This window comes from Prosopis cineraria, unplaced genomic scaffold (assembly GCF_029017545.1).
Source record: "Prosopis cineraria cultivar Desert tree isolate PC_DT_omini unplaced genomic scaffold, ASM2901754v1 PC11, whole genome shotgun sequence".
NCBI classification, from domain to species: Eukaryota; Viridiplantae; Streptophyta; class Magnoliopsida; order Fabales; family Fabaceae; genus Prosopis; species Prosopis cineraria.
In genome coordinates, this window is record NW_026555342.1 from 14014471 (window position 1) to 14031895 (window position 17425).

The 17425-nt window shown below is 31.0% G+C and overlaps 1 protein-coding gene across 1 annotated transcript; it reads right to left on the reverse strand.

Annotated features, from left to right (window-relative positions):
* Positions 1–258: 258 nt before the first annotated feature.
* Positions 259–6881, reverse strand: LOC129286734 (3-oxoacyl-[acyl-carrier-protein] synthase I, chloroplastic). Its single transcript, XM_054922740.1, has 7 exons — positions 6222–6881; positions 5035–5466; positions 4457–4630; positions 1772–1885; positions 1554–1655; positions 843–909; positions 259–548 (listed from the first exon to the last, which is right to left on the reverse strand). Exons 1-7 carry the CDS (start codon positions 6660–6662, stop codon positions 481–483), a joined length of 1398 nt encoding a protein of 465 aa, XP_054778715.1. The 5' UTR covers positions 6663–6881; the 3' UTR covers positions 259–480.
* Between the last annotated feature and the right edge of the window lie 10544 nt (positions 6882–17425).

Genomic DNA, 17425 nt, shown 5'->3' on the forward strand with positions numbered 1-17425 from the left:
GCAATAAAATATGAATGTTCTTGATTAACCAAAAAAAGCATTTTCTTGGCCCAAAAAGAAGAATTTTAAGTGTCATGTCACCATGTGGCATCTAAAAGCAACAGCCAAGTACCGCACAAACACAACTTTATTTTTGCCATGTGCAGGCGCTTCCTCAATCAGGCTCAAGCTTCATAACATCCTCGTTGAAAAACGAGGGAGCTGCTTAAGGAAAGATCCAACGACACTTTCAATCTTATATATAAATTTAGAAGCAACTAAAAATCAGACCAATTTGGCCAAGCCCTTTATTCATAAGTTACTACACCAAAATGTCCTCACGCTGTCAGATTACAAACACCACAAAACTATGGGTTTTTTTTTTAAAAAAATAATAATTACGGACTAAAAATTCAAAGAAGCAGCCTCAGAAATGAATAAAGAACAAAACCTCGATCAAGTAAGATTCATTCTATATGAGGTGTGGACAATCTGAACAACTCAAGGCCTGAAAGCAGAAAATGCCACGACAGAATTGTGTCCACCGAATCCAAATGAATTTGAAATACCTGAAATAAAATAAATCGCCATTAGATTTACAAATAAATACCTTAATCACAAAGTACTAGATTAACAATTTAATCCTATTTAGTTTTCAGTCCTTGAAAATCAACAAATCCCTATTTAGTCTCCACAAATAACAAAAAAAGAACAAATGCGTATAGAATTGATGATTTTTAGGGATTAACTCCGCATAACTATTTTTCAAGGACCTAAGCCAACGCGGCTTAACAATTTAGAGGCTAAATTTTCAGTTTAGGCCGTAAGAAAATACCACCGTTGTAAAATATTCGGAAGCTTACCAACATTAACTTCATGTTGCTGCTTTACATTTGCAACTGTATCAAAATCAACTGACGGCTCAGGGTTCTGCACATATTACAAGTGTTTCACTAACACTGAAATCATTTCATTGTGACAATAAAGCAAAATAATTTTGCAGGGTTCACCCGCGCACACAAGCACACACATGATCAAACGAAAAGATCTCATATTCGGGTCACTACTTGCAAGAGTGACCATAAGATTTTGAAATTGAAATAACTTCCATGGCACCACAGCCCATCCTGTCCTCGCCAATTACCCAGCGAAAGAAAAGCAACACATCATGCACACACCGTTTGACATCTTAGTATTATAATGACAGCCATAGGAACAACACCAACTTCATATTTACATATTACTGGATAAAATCAGTTGTTCATCACAGTTTGACGGATATTATGTCAATTAGTGCCATATAATTGCAGTGAGTTCTCTAGGGCAGGAAACCATATGTAAACTAGTAACTTTTGGATACCAAATTGTCAAATGAACTCCTCAGGGAAAAAAACTTCGCTAATGCATTCACTTCATAGAAAATGAACCCACTAGCATGAATAAAAGAAAAAAGGAAAATGCTGGCACTGACAAGATTTGTCATTATGGGCACTCATGCTCTGTCTGTTGGCTCTAAGCTCTAACAAGACACAAATGATCAAAACCATTGAAAAAAGCATCAAAGTAAAACATACAAATTGATTGATCGTGGGATGTAGCCATCCAGTTGTTATGGCTTTCACTGTGGCAATGGCTTCCAAACCCCCAGCCGCACCAAGGCAGTGCCCAATCATAGACTGATTGAAAAAGAATATATTCATCAGTATATGGGCAGGAAATTAGTCAAATATAACCTGCCATAATCTGTAAGACAGAAATTTTCACCACCGCAATCTAAAGAGTGGGATGATACCTTGGTGGCATTAATTTTGATCTCTGAAGTGTTCTTGAAAACCTTTTTGATAGCATTAATCTCTGCCAGGTCACCAGCAAGAGTAGAAGTTGCATGAGCATTTATGTAGTTGACCTGAAAAAAAAAAAAAATCAAATTGCATGCTTTTACTTTGCTAATTTACAGTATTCAAAATGAATAATAAGAGTATAAACACACACGTATATATATCAGCTAGTAAGATTAATCTCAGAAACTGTTTAGATAGGATAGATGGCAATCTCAGTCTGAACTTAGACATTAATAGCGCATGCACAAGTTCCTGTAAATGAATTCTAATTTATTCAATAGTTTGAACAAATGTAAGGCAAACCTTCATATGCAATGATAGACTTTATAAAATTGACTAGTCAGTCACATGTATCCTCATGTTAAAAGAATTGTGATACTCTCTTCCCCTTTGTTTTAGAGGGAAGAAGACATCAAGCTTCAAGCAATGGCTTATGTCAGTTAACATAATTTTTCTAAACTTGACTGGATAAACCTGATTGTGACTTCAGTTTTAAGTACATTGTTTATAGAGGTTTATTCTTTCTAGGCAAACAGAACATTAAGCCTCAAGCAACGGTAAGGTTGAGAGCCTGACCGATTAACATCAGGCACTCAGAAAAGAAACATGCATTGTGCTTGGAAAAATAACCTGAAGCCATCTGGCAAGGTCAGATTGAGATTTATCAACCATCTAATATATTCAGGTTAGGAATAGTTCAGTTGAGTAGACTTTCAAATAATCTTTTGAAGCATTCTTCAGAGATTCAAAAACAATCTACAAATTTCTCACAACTATTACACAACCGAGCAAAACTAAACATAAAATATATTATGCGCAGAGCACTACAACAACAACCTCATTCTATCATGTAGAGTCGGCTACCTGGATCATACAATGTCATTATGCTATATCTAAAACCCACTCTTCTAATAAACCATTAACCAAGAGATCTCAATTGATGAACTTTGGGCAGAACACTGCTAAAGGATTTATTAATGTCTAAATTTATCTGGCTTCAACTTTTTCTCTATTTGTGTGTTGCTCAAATAGTTTCAAATTTGAGGGTGAGAGCAAAAGAACGGTACCCATTTCTTAAGTTTCAAGCACTAGCACACTTTCACATGTAACATAAAAACGATGGTTTTATAATTATCATGAAAAGATCCAGAATATTTTTACATCCTTCGGAAGGGGAAAAAAAAAAACCTTTGTCCAGACACAAATTGGTTTATAGAGTGGCGAATCCAAAGGTTTTACTTCAGAAAGGAAGGTAATAGACTTAGTGCTTAAGTTTATGATTAACCCCCCCCCCCAATTGAATCATCAAAGGTTATAAACAATAGTTTCCAATACGATAGAACGTTAATAAAATTTTCCCCGTTTTAACATACAAGAAGAAGAAAAGGGACCTTTTGATTATGTCTATGCAAAGGTTAAAGGCAATCAAGACAAAGGCTTCAAGGGTCAATAATTGCAGGACATTAGAATTTACGTGCCAGGCCGCCAAGGAGACATTAAAAACCCCTTATCAAGTTGTTTTACTTTATCTATTGAAAATTGTTGTCAATGATCAAAGCGATCCACTCACAGCATTAGTCAAGTATAAAGAAGTAAGAAAATAAGATGAAGAATAGAAGAGAGAGAAATTAACAATCTCATACTTCCACGACCAAATAGCATTGATGTCTGACTCCGCAAATCTTCGTCCAATGCATTCCAAATAATAAAGGAACGAGTCTTACCCAATAAATCTATTCCACAAATACAACGGACCAACATATTATAGACAGACAAATCTAATCTCCAGGGAGACCAAACAAATGAGAGGAGGGTTAAAATCATTTTTAACCCTAGAATGCATAGAAGTTGAGTTGCAATATGTTAAAGAGCTGAAGACATTGTCAGCTGAGTAAAGAGTCAATCAAAGTAAAACACATTGTACTGTGCACACCTTCAAATGTGAATTTTAATCACGTAACTTTGCCTTTATCAGAACAATGCACATAGACCTGACTTAAGTAGAGACTACAGATATTTCATGTAATTTTTATGTGCACTGGTTCATCATACATCCCATGCAGGGTCCCCTTACTTTCTAGTTACTAGTAAAATATGTTCAAGTATTACTGCATCCCCTCTTTTCATCTGCTTCAATGTTTAGCACAACAGTTCTGATTTCTTGGTTAGCATCACCTTTTTCATCATTCAGCATCCAGTACGGTGCAACTAGACCCATGCATTTATCATGCATCAAAAAATTCTAGTTTACTTGATTGGATCAGTATAACAGGTGCATAACTTCTCCAGTGAATTAATTCTGAACCTCTTTGTTAGAAAATCTTGGAACTCTATATTATACTCGTAGCATCTTTCTAAAAAATTGTCTAATGCCATTTATATCATAGCATTCCTGGCCATATTCTAAAAAACCAGTAAAATGCATCCAGTAAGCATGCAGAGTGATAGAAAAGCAAAGCAAGCTAATTGAAGCGCCAATAGGAAAGGGCAAAACAATGTGATTAAAAAGAATTTAAGCCAATAGCATAGAAGAGAGACACACCAGTGTATGAGTGATCACTATTCAGTATTTCTTTCTTAACACAGAGGAAGTAAAAAAACAAAATAAAAAACCGGTATAAGAAAAAAGATGGTACCTCTTCAGGTGAAACACCAGCATCTTCAAGGCTACTCTGGATACATGAAGATACACCAAGTCCATCAGCTCTAGGATCAGTCATATGATGAGCATCACAGTTAACAGCACCTCCCAAGTATTCAGCAATAATAGGCGCACCTCGCTTCATTGCATGTTCCAAACTCTCCATTACCTGTCAAAACAAATTTTACTCTTTAAGACTCAGAAATTAGCTAGTAGAGCAGCATAACCACGCAAGACAATCATTTTTCACAAGTTTGCCATATATACTTAGTCCCATGATGGTCGCAGAGTTATTCTGCCTATGAAGCATATGTACCAGTAGAATTGGCCATTTGCGCTAACCTAGACAGATGATTAGTTTCATTTTAGCAGGAAAGCCTGAAATTCATTGCATATCCATATCAAATACAGATTTCCTCATAGCTGAGCATTACTTATATCCGAAGGTCACAATACTCAATAGTCTAAGTCAATTTTCGATATGATAAATCAAAGGAAACAATAAACATCAATATATAAATTCTATTCCCTACGCATAATTAGAATTCAGTACCAGAATAAATGCTAGCTTACCAATATTCCAGCACCTTCACCCATTACAAAGCCATCTCGTTCTTTGTCCCATGGTCTTGAAGCAGTTTTTGGGTCATCATTTCTCTGGGACAGAGCCCTACATGCAACAAAACCGCCTAACCCAATGGGAATAATAGCAGCTTCAGTCCCACCTGCTATCATTAGATCAGCCTCTCCCCTACGTATGTGGTTGGCAGCAGCATAGAAACAATAATTGGAGGTAGCACATGCAGTTGAAATAGAATAATTTGGACCCATGAATCCAAGATCAATAGCAAGCAAGGCTGAACCCATATTAGTAATTGCATAAGGAATAAAAAAAGGAGTTATTTTGCGGTATCCTTGCTCTATAAGTTTCTGAACACCATCAGAAAAGACGGTAAGACCACCCATTCCTGAACCAACAAGAACACCAGCCCGTTCCTTGTCAATCTGCACAGAGAATCAGAACTCAACAATTTAAATTCCCCGTGACTAGCCTCTCAATATTATAATATAGTTAACTATTTTTTTTTTTTAAAAAAAAGGGAACCCGTGTTGGTTGTTCTAGAGATATGATATAAGAAAAAAAGATTAAATTACACTTATAATTGTACACCGTATGCACAGAATCTCAAGCGTTCTCCAAATCCAACATGAGATTTGATAGCTCTTAGTTAAGGAAGTGCAAACCAACAAACAGATCGACAGATAAAAGGCTTTAGCAGTAATTTATACGATATCCAGGCTCGTTTTATGTGCATATTCTCCCCTACACCTACCTATTCGTTATGACGAAGTTTTTGAGTTTATTCTAAATGTTACCGAAGCTTTTTTTTTTTTTTTTTTTGCTGCTTTTTTCCCATTTCCATTGGTTAAAAACTAATGCAGCAGCTAATAGCCACGGACCAAATTCAAGATTCTTGGTCGCAACTGTTCTAAGCTGATTATGTCAGAAGATAACAGAATTACGAAACCAGAATCTTAGAGCTTGCACGAGAGCTGCTAAACATTTAAACAACAAACAAAAAGCTTCAGATCGACGACTCAGTAAGGAATTGCTAATTTTAAGTGCATTGAATTTGGACACGAGAACAATAAAGCGCATTAAGTCAAAAATTTAATTCATTCAGCTACACCCCGGAATTGAGCAGCGTAGATAAACCCACATATCACTAATCAATAAAAAAGAGTAAAAAAAAAAATACCTTGGAAAGCCTATCACCCCCAAGGTCGGCATCCTCGAGAGCCTTCTTGCCAGCAACTATGCAGTACCGAAGGCAATCATCAAGACGCCTATCGTTTTTACCATCAATGTACCCTTCGGAGTTGAAGCCTCGGATCTGTCCGCCGAACCTGGTGGGAAACTTGGAAGCATCAAATCGGTCGATTGGGCCAATCCCACTCTCACCCGCAAGAAGCTTGTCATAGTAAGTATCGACGTTGTTGCCAAATACAGAGGCAAGCCCCATTCCGGTAATAACAATCCGCTTTTTCGGGTCCTTCTCTCTCTTCGGGGCGGAAACATTGGAGGATACAGTGGCCGAGATGTAGGACACCTTGTTGGATCTTCTTGCTGTGCCATTGGACGATTTGCGAAGTGGGTCCAATGGAGAAACTCGAAGAGTTGGGGATTGAAGTGCTTGCATGGTGTTGTGGCGGCTTCAACGGCGGAGGGAGAGGATTAGCTTGAAGCTGATAACTATGAGAAGGAAGACAAGTCAGGACTGAATGTGCCGGGAGCTATCTGAGTGCCTCTAAATCGATTTCAGCTATGCTTTATATGCGATTCAGTGACTGATGTGCCGAGAGCCCGTTTAACCATTGCTAGTGACAATTACGAGGCGAGCGGAGAAACCAAACCAAGTCAGGAGGGATTATCACGCAAGTAACGTGTTTTTTATATTCATTACCAAAATCACACATTTTTTGTTGAAAACAAAATACAGATTTAATTCTATGCATCTGCATGACCTAAAAATAAGCGGCGCTAGCTTTTTTGTGTTCTTTTTTTTGTTTTTTTTTTTCAGTTAATACTCCCTAATTTTAAATTATAGGATATTTTTAAAAAAATTTTCTATCTCAAAGTATTAAACATTTTAAGTAGATTAAAGTTTCATTAATTGCATTAATTTTAATATTACCCTTCTCTCTCTATAATTAATTTACGTCCCTTTTTTTTTAATATATTAAATGATAAGTATTTTTAGAGGTTTATATTTTTTGTTTTGAAAAAATAAGATTGTTAAGTGTATTTAATTATATTTATTAATGTATGAGATTTTATTTAAAAATATTTTATAATTTGTGATAAATAAAGTATAATGGAAGGCAATGCTACAAAGAGTAAGGAAAGAGGATTAACTGATTATCATACTTTTAATTAGTTCCAGCTCCCTGAGATTCCTGTATTTTGGAGGAGGTTCTTTAATGATGGTATCTTCAACCGTCATAATATGAGCTTCTTTCGCCAACCAATCTATATATTATTTGCATTTCTATTAATATAATTATGAGAAACATTCAATCATGCATGATTAATCCTCTCATCTCTGGTTTTGAAAATCAAATGATTACTAGTGTAAAGATTGGAAATGTTATGTATCGCTTCAGTGGAGCAACCTCTAACCCAAGGTGTATTCAATCCTTTGCTAAGTTCTCTTATTCTTGTTGCAGTAGGACTTCTTCATAAAACCACAGCCCCAACTTTCATTTTCTTCCACAGAGTCTCCACAATGCTTTGTATTTTACTCCCTCCTGCTCTCATAAGTTTCCATTTGGAGTTCTTTTTAATATATATATATATATATATATAAAAATCCAATGTAAATTTTTAAGTACAATTAATACATATTTTCAGAAATAACACTGATAGAAAAGTTTAAATTATACATCACACTCTTGATATTTCAAAATGTACCATTTCTTATCACATTTAATTGAGAGTAAAAATAGAGAGAAATGAAAACGTTGGTTTGTGTATTTTTACATATCACATGATTTTGGTATATTTCATAATTCATAATTCATAATTTATGCATATTTTAGAAGGAATACATTAATAATTGATTAGTTTAGATGAAAAGACGGAAAACGTCCAAAGAAAATTTAAATAAGGAGTTTACCCCAAAAAAAAGAAGGAATATAAGAAGAGAATATTTGCACATTAGAAATAAAATGTATTTGTTATAAATTCAGTGCATGACTCAAATTAATGATTATTAAAAAATTTCAAAAGTAAACCGTTTTATAAAAATAATAATGAACATTATTAATAGTTTTGAATTATTATTCATAAATTAAAAATTATAAGTTTTTAAATTCTAGAATGATACTTCAAACTTATGAGTGTTTTTAAATAAAAAAGTTCTGGTAACATTTGAAAAACTATGTTATGTTTAGATGCATATAAATTTGAATTTAAACCCAATTCATTGTTCAAGTAATTAAAAAGTTGTAGATTTAAATTTGACCTAAATTCAAGTGAGTCCTACCTTAATTCTTTTGTAATTTAAAATTATTTATAAACCTCTATCATTTCAAATTTTTATGAAAATTTCTCCTTTCCTCTGTATTCATTCGTCGACTTTACTACTTTCCTGACTTTGACATAGTCTATTGGGATTGAACCATCAGCTCCATCAAGGACTGGACCGCTAGCAATGATCTGAACAAGACCGCCAACGACGACTAGAATTGAACAACAAACTTCAACAGGGATTAGACAGCAAGCGCTAATTAGGATCGAATTGCCAACTTTGACCAAGACCAAACTACTAGTATTGATTAGAACTACACAACTGACTTCAATCGTGATCAAACCATTGACGCCAATCAAAATCGATGACCAGGATCGAACATCTAAATATTATGTTTATCTTTACCATTTTACCTCTATTAAAAATTTAAAAAGTTATTAAATATTAAACTATTTTATTTTGAAAATGTTAAAATGACTTGTAAATAGAAAAGGTGGCAGTGGAAGTAACTTGTAAGCTGATTATTTCTGTTCCTGCCAAGTAACAACCGAAACAATTGTCCCAAAAAAATTTGATTTCTTCATCGCTCACCAAAACACAACCACCTACGGAGACACCAGCAATAACCAATATAGGCCGACTCAAAAAAGGGACTGATTTACACACACACACACACGCGCGCGCCCCACAGATTTATACATATTTATCTCTCTCCCACAAACCCACCCCGAAACATAGATTGAGATCAACCTATCATGGGTGGGTTAGTCATTTAGTTGCCGCCAAAATCTGCTATTTATGTCCAAGATAGTTGGAGGAAAAAAAAAATGGTATGGCTGTGAACACACTGAAATTATTAAATCATACTTACTCGTGTTCCTAATATAAATCACTTCTAATTCCCTATAGAAATTAAGAAAATATGGTTAAATTATTAATTTTGTTTAAAAATATAATAAACTTTTAATTTTAACACTTTTAAAATAAAAAATTTAAATTGACATTACATTCTCTCTCATAATTAATAAATTTAAATAGAACTAGTATTAGAAAAAACTAATTAATAGCTCATCAATGGCCTTATATTAAAGATCAAATAAAGACACCCTATAACAGAGACCAGATGAAATATAAGCTAAATGTGAGTCATGTATATTGCACAATATAATTATATAATTATATAAACTCACTCTCTCCGGTTGTTTATATAAGATATTTCTAACCATCTCGTGGGAAGCAATATGAGAGAGAGAGAGAAGGAGGGAGGGAGATGTTCTTGGATAGACCCAATGACCCACATTATTCATGATCCATCTAATAAAAATATGATATTTAGATAGTATTAAATATAAATTAATTTTGACATTAATGATAGTAGATAGAGTTTTGCTGGAAAAAAAAGATAGTAGAGAGATAAAATGCAAGAAATTAAATAGGCATTCTATAATAAAGATAAATCATTAAAAATAATAACACATAAAATTTTATATAATTGGAATGGTGTAATTTTATTAGATAAATCATAAATGATGTAATGTAATTGGTCCATCTAAGAACTTCTTATATACTCCCTCTGTCTAAGTTATAGGGTACTTTTGAAGGAGTTTTTTCATCTCAAAATATAAGATAGTTTAAGTAAATTAAGATTTTATTAAATGCACTAATTTTAATATTATCCTTTCTCTCTCTATAATTAATTTTCATCACTTCTCTTTTCAATATATTAAAGGATGGACATGTTGGAAAGTTTATATTTTTGTTTTAAAAATATAAGGTTGTTAAGTATATTTAATAAGATTTATTGATATATGAGATTTTATCTGAAAGTGTCTTATAATTTAAGACGGAGAAAGTAGTATTTAAATCATTAATTTTGTTTTTCTTATTAGGTGCTTAATATAGAGGAACAAATTACCACTTTCCTCATGTTCTTATTATAGGAAAAAAAATTAAAATCTCATTCTTTCATGTCTCTATTATATTGGCACCTTCTCGAAGCTTTTTTTTTGTCTTTAATATAAGGCACATTATGAGATATTAATTACATTTTTTTCAATATCACCTTATTTAAACTCATTAATTATGAGAGAATGTAATGCAAATTAAAAAAAATCATTTAAATTACAATAAAATTAAAAGTTTATTTCATTTTTAGATAAAGTTAGCAATACAGCTACCTCTCTTTGGTTCCAATAAAATAGTTAAATGTGCCTTGTAATAAAGACTCAAAACTTATTTTTTGTATAATATTTCTATTTAATTTTTTAAAATGGTGTAATCTAACTCTATTGTTAACAAAAAATTAACTTTTACCATTATTTGATTAAAAAAAATAAATTTAGAGTTCCATATGCCTCTGAACATATATCTTATGTGTTAATTTGCTCTTTCATCATTTACTTTATAATTAGAATTTTAGGGAGTATTTCCTCCCATTTTTATTACAAGATACATCTAACCACCTCACTGAAACCAAAGAATAATGGTTAAGTCACTAATTTTGTCTAAAAATATAACAAACTTTTAATGAAAATTTTTTAATTCACAGTACATTCTCTCTCATAATTAATGAGTTTAAGTATGAGTGATATTGAAAAAATTATAATTAATACCCATCAAGTACCATATATGAAAGACAAAAGAATTATTGTGGAACATGCCCTACAATAGACCAAAGAAGTATATATATTCACATCTGGATTCATAATACTCCCCCTGGATCATAATACATGGCATCTTTTAAAAGTATTACTTGATTTAAAATATTCAGTATTGTAACTTTTATAATTATTTTTTTAATTATATCCCTACTTCATTTATTATTCTTTTTGAAAAATAATGCACTAAAATTTTAATTACCATTATCAAAGTACATATGTAGGACATTTATAAGGTAAAATTGGAAAAACATAATTTTTTTTAAGAAACTAAGGTTTTAACTTACATTTTTTGACAACCATAAATTAATTATCAACGTCTTATATTTTAGGATAGAAAGCATTTTTTTGATTCTATTTATAAGACAGATAGATAAAAAAATTTGATTATATTATTTATACAGTAAAGAGAGAAGAAAAATTTTGATTATATTTATAAGGCATTTATTAATTTTCAATGCTTCTCTTTATATTTTTACACTTATCAAATGTTTTGAATAAAAACACTGATAATAAAATTTAAGAATATTTATTAGAGGTAAAGGTGAAATTTATCAAATTTTAACATTAAATTGATAAGATTTAATTTTTTTAATTCTAATTAAATATGTTAAAAATTATTTATAAATAAAATCCGAGCGAGTAATTATTAACCGAGCTCTGATCGTACTTGAGGATTGTATCAATGAAGAGTGAAAGGGAAGCATACCTGTTTGGGAGTGGAAAAGTTGGTCGGCCAATAAATAGCGGTTGATTTTAGCTAGAAATTAATTAAAATAGGCATTTAAAGCTGACAAAGAAGTTTTGATTGTCACCGACCCAGCTGACACCAGTGTATCTTTAATTTGTCCGAAAATATCAATACCTTCTTTTGTGTGAGTCAAATCTTGTTGTCATGTTCCCCAGATACAAGTTGCCACGCAAATATAACCACGGTCACCAATCACTCACAACTATATGGGCTCACTATAATAAATTAAGCACTCTGTATAGTTTCATGTTAGGAAAAAAAAAATTGCATAGGTTTATTTGACTAGGTCATCCTCGAGCATTGTTGAGCTTGATTGGAGGCAATTTTTTTAAAAGTACATTTTTCATTCATACATGCTTGAACTTAAAATCTCTTGTGTTTAAACAATTATAATCACTTTTGCTAGGATCAACACCTATAATTGATTCATGCTACAAATCTTTAAAAAATGTTTTAAAATCTTTAAAATATGATTTCGGTAAAAGCTGGCATGCTTTTAGTGATTTTCAATATAAAATTAAACAAGCTACAAAATATGCATTACTCTGATTTTATTTGTAAATTACTTTTAACATATTTCATCAATATCAAGAATAACCTTAAAACTTATTAACTCTATTTTAAAATTTAATAAGTTTTTAACTTTACCCATATTAAATATATATATTTTAATAACATATTATCTTTCTCTAACATTCAATAATCAATAAAAGGTAAAAGAGAAAATTTATGATTAAAATTTAATAACGTAACTTATAAATAAAACCAAAATAATTATTATTTCTCTACCCTATAAATAAGACGAAAGAGAGTATCAATAGTAACTAGACTAAGTATTAGGAGCAATGTACTCTATTCACAAAATCTAAATTAACCCATTATGTATTCCTTCCATTTTAAATTATAGGATAATTTAGGATAAGATTACCCATATCAAAAAATTCATAGAATGATATTCTTTTTAGTCTTATTTATAAGTCATTTCTAGCATATTTTGTCAAAACTAAAAAAATTTAAATCTCATTGACTTTATTGTAAAATTTAACAAATTTTCACAATTACCCCTAATATATATTCTTAAATCTCATTACTGATATTTGAATTTAAAACATTTAATAAAGGTAAAAATATTAAGAGGAGCATTGAAAATTGGCAAATGCCATACAAACAAGACTAATTTTTCTTTTTCTTTGTCCTATAAATAGAACCAAAAGAGTCCTTTATAATTTTATTTTTTTAAGACAAAAATATAAAATTTTAAAAATATCATTTGTTCAATGTAACTTTAAATTTATACAATTAATTATTGCACTACAATCATTTCAATTCTCTCTTCAGTTTAAAGGTAATATTGAAAAAATATCATTAATAAAATTTTATTTTTGTTAAATTGTCTTATATTTTGAGATAACCTAATACTTTTAAAATTGTCTTATAATTTGAGACAGATAGAAATTAGATAGTAGCAAATATTCAAGCAAAGAAAAACATATAATAAATGAAGGCTATAGTCTTTCACAATATTATTAATATTAATTATTAATACAACTGCTTAAAATATTGAATCTTCAAATTTTCTGAGTTACTTTCATTTTAATATTAGAGTCATAATTATGTTCCAGTTAATCTTAATGTAACGTTGAGTCGTTTTGTTATCTTAGTCACATTTAATTTGTTGAATTCATTTCAATTTGATTTTTTTTTTAGTACAAGGCTAGCTAGGGAGAACTGTACAAGAAACTTACAGTAATCAAGGTTAGTCTAAACTCACAAGGTCTTGGCACCCAAAGTCTTAATGTCTTGATAGTTATTTGGAGCCTGACGAGTAAGCCAATTTATATATTTATTACCTTATTTGAACATATGGTCAAAGGTTTTTTGAAGTAATCTTCTTTATAGTTTTGGTGAGAAGATGATACAGCGTGAAGTTGTGCTAAATAAGTGTGAGGATTTCAAAAGGATTAGAATAGACGAACTTGTTCCCTCAACAGATCAATTGAGACCCTCAAGCAAGGCCATGTGAAGAAGTTTTGAGGCTAAAGGCAAAATTATTAATAAAGCCAAAAAATCCACTCATTATTTTTACAAAATCATATATTAAAATTTTAAAATATAGTGATTCTAATAAAATATTAAATTAATTTAACAATGACATGAAAAATAGTGCTGACGAGATGCTCATACTCTATCTTATATATTAGGATAGAACATGAATATTTACATTGATACGGGGTGACAATATACTTTTAACAAAAAAGATATATTTAACACTAATAATATCAATGATTAACGTGAAAAACCAATAACAATTATCTAAATTATTAGCAAGATTTTAATAAGGCTTAAAAGTGTTGCCTTGATGGTCTAAAACTATACAAAGTCTTAATACTGATATTTGTTAATGTTTTAAACTTTAAAATAAGAAAAGGATAAAACAAAAAATGAGATTGTGAAGGAAATTTAGAGTAAGCTAATACAGTGAAAATTAATATATTATAAATCTTACTATTTTTTTTATATAGATAATGGGTCTATTTCAAAAATTAACGTCATATTAGGAATGATTGGAACTTTTTAATATAAATAACAATTAATAATTTTTATTTTCTTTCATCTATAATTAAATATGTAATAATACAAACATCAATTACACACACATAATAGGGTATTAATAAATTTTGTTGGAGGTCTAAGGCAATTGCCTCACTTGTCTTATGGCTTACATGACCTTGCCCTCATGAATGCCGAAAAGCTCAACATAAGCATAGGGATAATAATTAAGATATTTGAAAGTCTAATATTCAATTATCTTAGTTATCACAAATGAAACCTAGCTCTATGTGCAACAATTTTATTGATGTTGACCAAACTAACAGTGTCAAGTCTAACTCGGCTAGTTGGGTGAAATATCCATCTAGCTAAAGAATTATCATGACCTAAATTTAAATTGTTGAGCTTTTTATTAAAGAGCAATAATTAATAATGTCTCAAGTTTAAGTGAAAACAATATCGCTAATAGGAAGTTTTCTAGCATAAGGTATTCTTTTTTAGTTTTAGCTATCCTAGTTGATGAGGGGGGGGGGGAAATAGGATGTCTCATTGAGGATAGATTGAGTTATACCTTTCTGTTCAGACGTTGAAGCGTGTAAATAGTGTTTCAACATCGATTTTGAGTCTATGACTATCAATGATATATGAAAATACCTGCAAAGGAGTTACAGGAGCTTAATGGTCTCATGCGTGTTGTGTGTGTGTGTGTGTTAACACAACTCATGCATTTTATATTAATTAATGTCTAATTCATCTTATCTTGTAATCTTTATACTGTATAAAGAATAATGTTATGAAAATTAGATTGGTCATTAAATCGATCGAGATACAGGTTCACAGTTCAATAGTTGGACCATGAATTGAACTATAGTTCAACTGATCGTAAATAAATTAATATATTTTAAATAATATATGTTTAAAATATAAAAAAATAATTCTATATAATAATGATGAATTTTTAAATTTCAAACAAAATATATAAAACCAAAAAAAAGTAATATCTATCAATATTCCATCATTTTAATCTAGAATATATATGCATATTTCATACTTTATGTTATAACTTTAAAATACCCCGCACCCACACATGTATATTCCATACACATTTTTTTTTGGCATATTTGTTCATTTTCTTCATTTATCAATGATTAGGAAATATACATGTGTATAAATTGTAATTTACAAATAAGAATTAAAATTTAAAAAAATTAAAAATAAAAACATTTAAAAAATGACAACACTAGTTCAACCAATTTGTCTGCCAATTTTGCTGGGCTTGACTAGTTTGAAACCAATTTGACCAATTCTTCATGGTTTTGTATCGGACTTGAGACTAGTTTTCAATTCAACCAGTCAAATTTATTGGTCTAATCATGTTCTCTTAATATTAATAAAGAAAGAAAAACAAGACAATTTTAAAAAACCAAGAATAAATAGTTACATTAAAGCCTGGTTAATATAGAGTTGGCTTTCATCCCTTGCATTAGAAGAAATATTGCTAGATTGTTAAACTAGGTTTGATAATTTAGATTTAGTAATTTTTAAAAATATAAATTTAATTTGAATGGTTCAGGCTTGCAATGGAGAGGCATTGGAGGGAAGATGAGAGAAACCCACCCCAGCTAATACTCCTAATCCAAAACTTGGCAATTAAGCATGCCTTTCCTATCCAATCAACTGATAATGGATCAATTAAAAATCAAATGGGAAAAAGAGCCATGAACTTTTGTGTTAATTTTTTATTAGGCGAATTTTAATAATTGATTTCAACTCATAAATGATGTTACCCTTTTCATGCGGCATCATTTTTTTTTTTAAATCCAAAACATCAATCCCCAATTCCCCATTTTAATTACTCTTACCAACCAAACAAGATTATGATGCCTTCTCTGCTAAATAGACTCTTTGATTGCCACGTATTCCATCCGATCCTTTACATAAACTGTTTTTTAGATTACTGTATTAGTTCAAATTATAAGGTGTTGCATAAAAATTTCAAAAGTGCTTTGCTTTAGCACATGCTTATAACAATGATCTGTAAATCATAAAATATAAACTGGAATCTTATGATATTTTTTTTTCATAAATTTAATTATATACTAACATTTTTTCTTAACAAATGTGAAAACATCAAATATATGTGTGTGTATATCTTACAATAAAACCAAACCGTAGAATATATCACTACAGCCTGTTGACATGAGCCGTCATCATCAATGCTTTCATTACTACAAAAAATAATTATAAAGGATGCATTATATGGGGACGGTTGTGCATACAATCGTCTTATATAAGGAGGTAGAGCTGAGACTTGACCTAGAGAAGGGACACAAATAGGATGGTTCCAAAAAAACCGCCTATATGGATGGTTCATTTTGAAATCATCCTATGCGTGTAAAAAATTAATTTTTTTAAAAAATAATAACATATGTAGGATGGTTCTAATTTATAATTATCCTGTAAGTTTTTAATATTATAGAGGATGGTTTTGTTAAATAAGCGTCCTGTAAATAGCTTTAAAATCCTTAATTCCTCTTTCAATTTCAAAATTGTGAGCTTTTTGTTGTCTTCTTCCTTCGTTGCCTCCCACTATTTTCGCTGCTCAAGAGCTTAAACCTATAGCCAAAACCACTCAAGAACCATAAGGCGTCATTGAAATTCGTGAACCCAAAACCTGCCGAATCCATGATGTCACTCAACTGAGCTCCCTTCCCATCCCAACATTGTCGACTTTGTCTGTTGGCTTCACCATTGTGCTTGTGTGTGGTTGTTTGCTTCTTGGTTAATGATTCTCAACTCTCTTCTCTCACTCAACTACAATCTTTCCATGTTTGCTGAATTTGGATGAGATTATTGTTTACTCTGTCACTTTTTTGTTGGTCAAAAATGAATTTAAATTAGATAATTCTTGAGTTTAATTGATGAAATTTTGATTATTTGCTGTTGATGATGGATTGTTGTCTGAATATATTAGT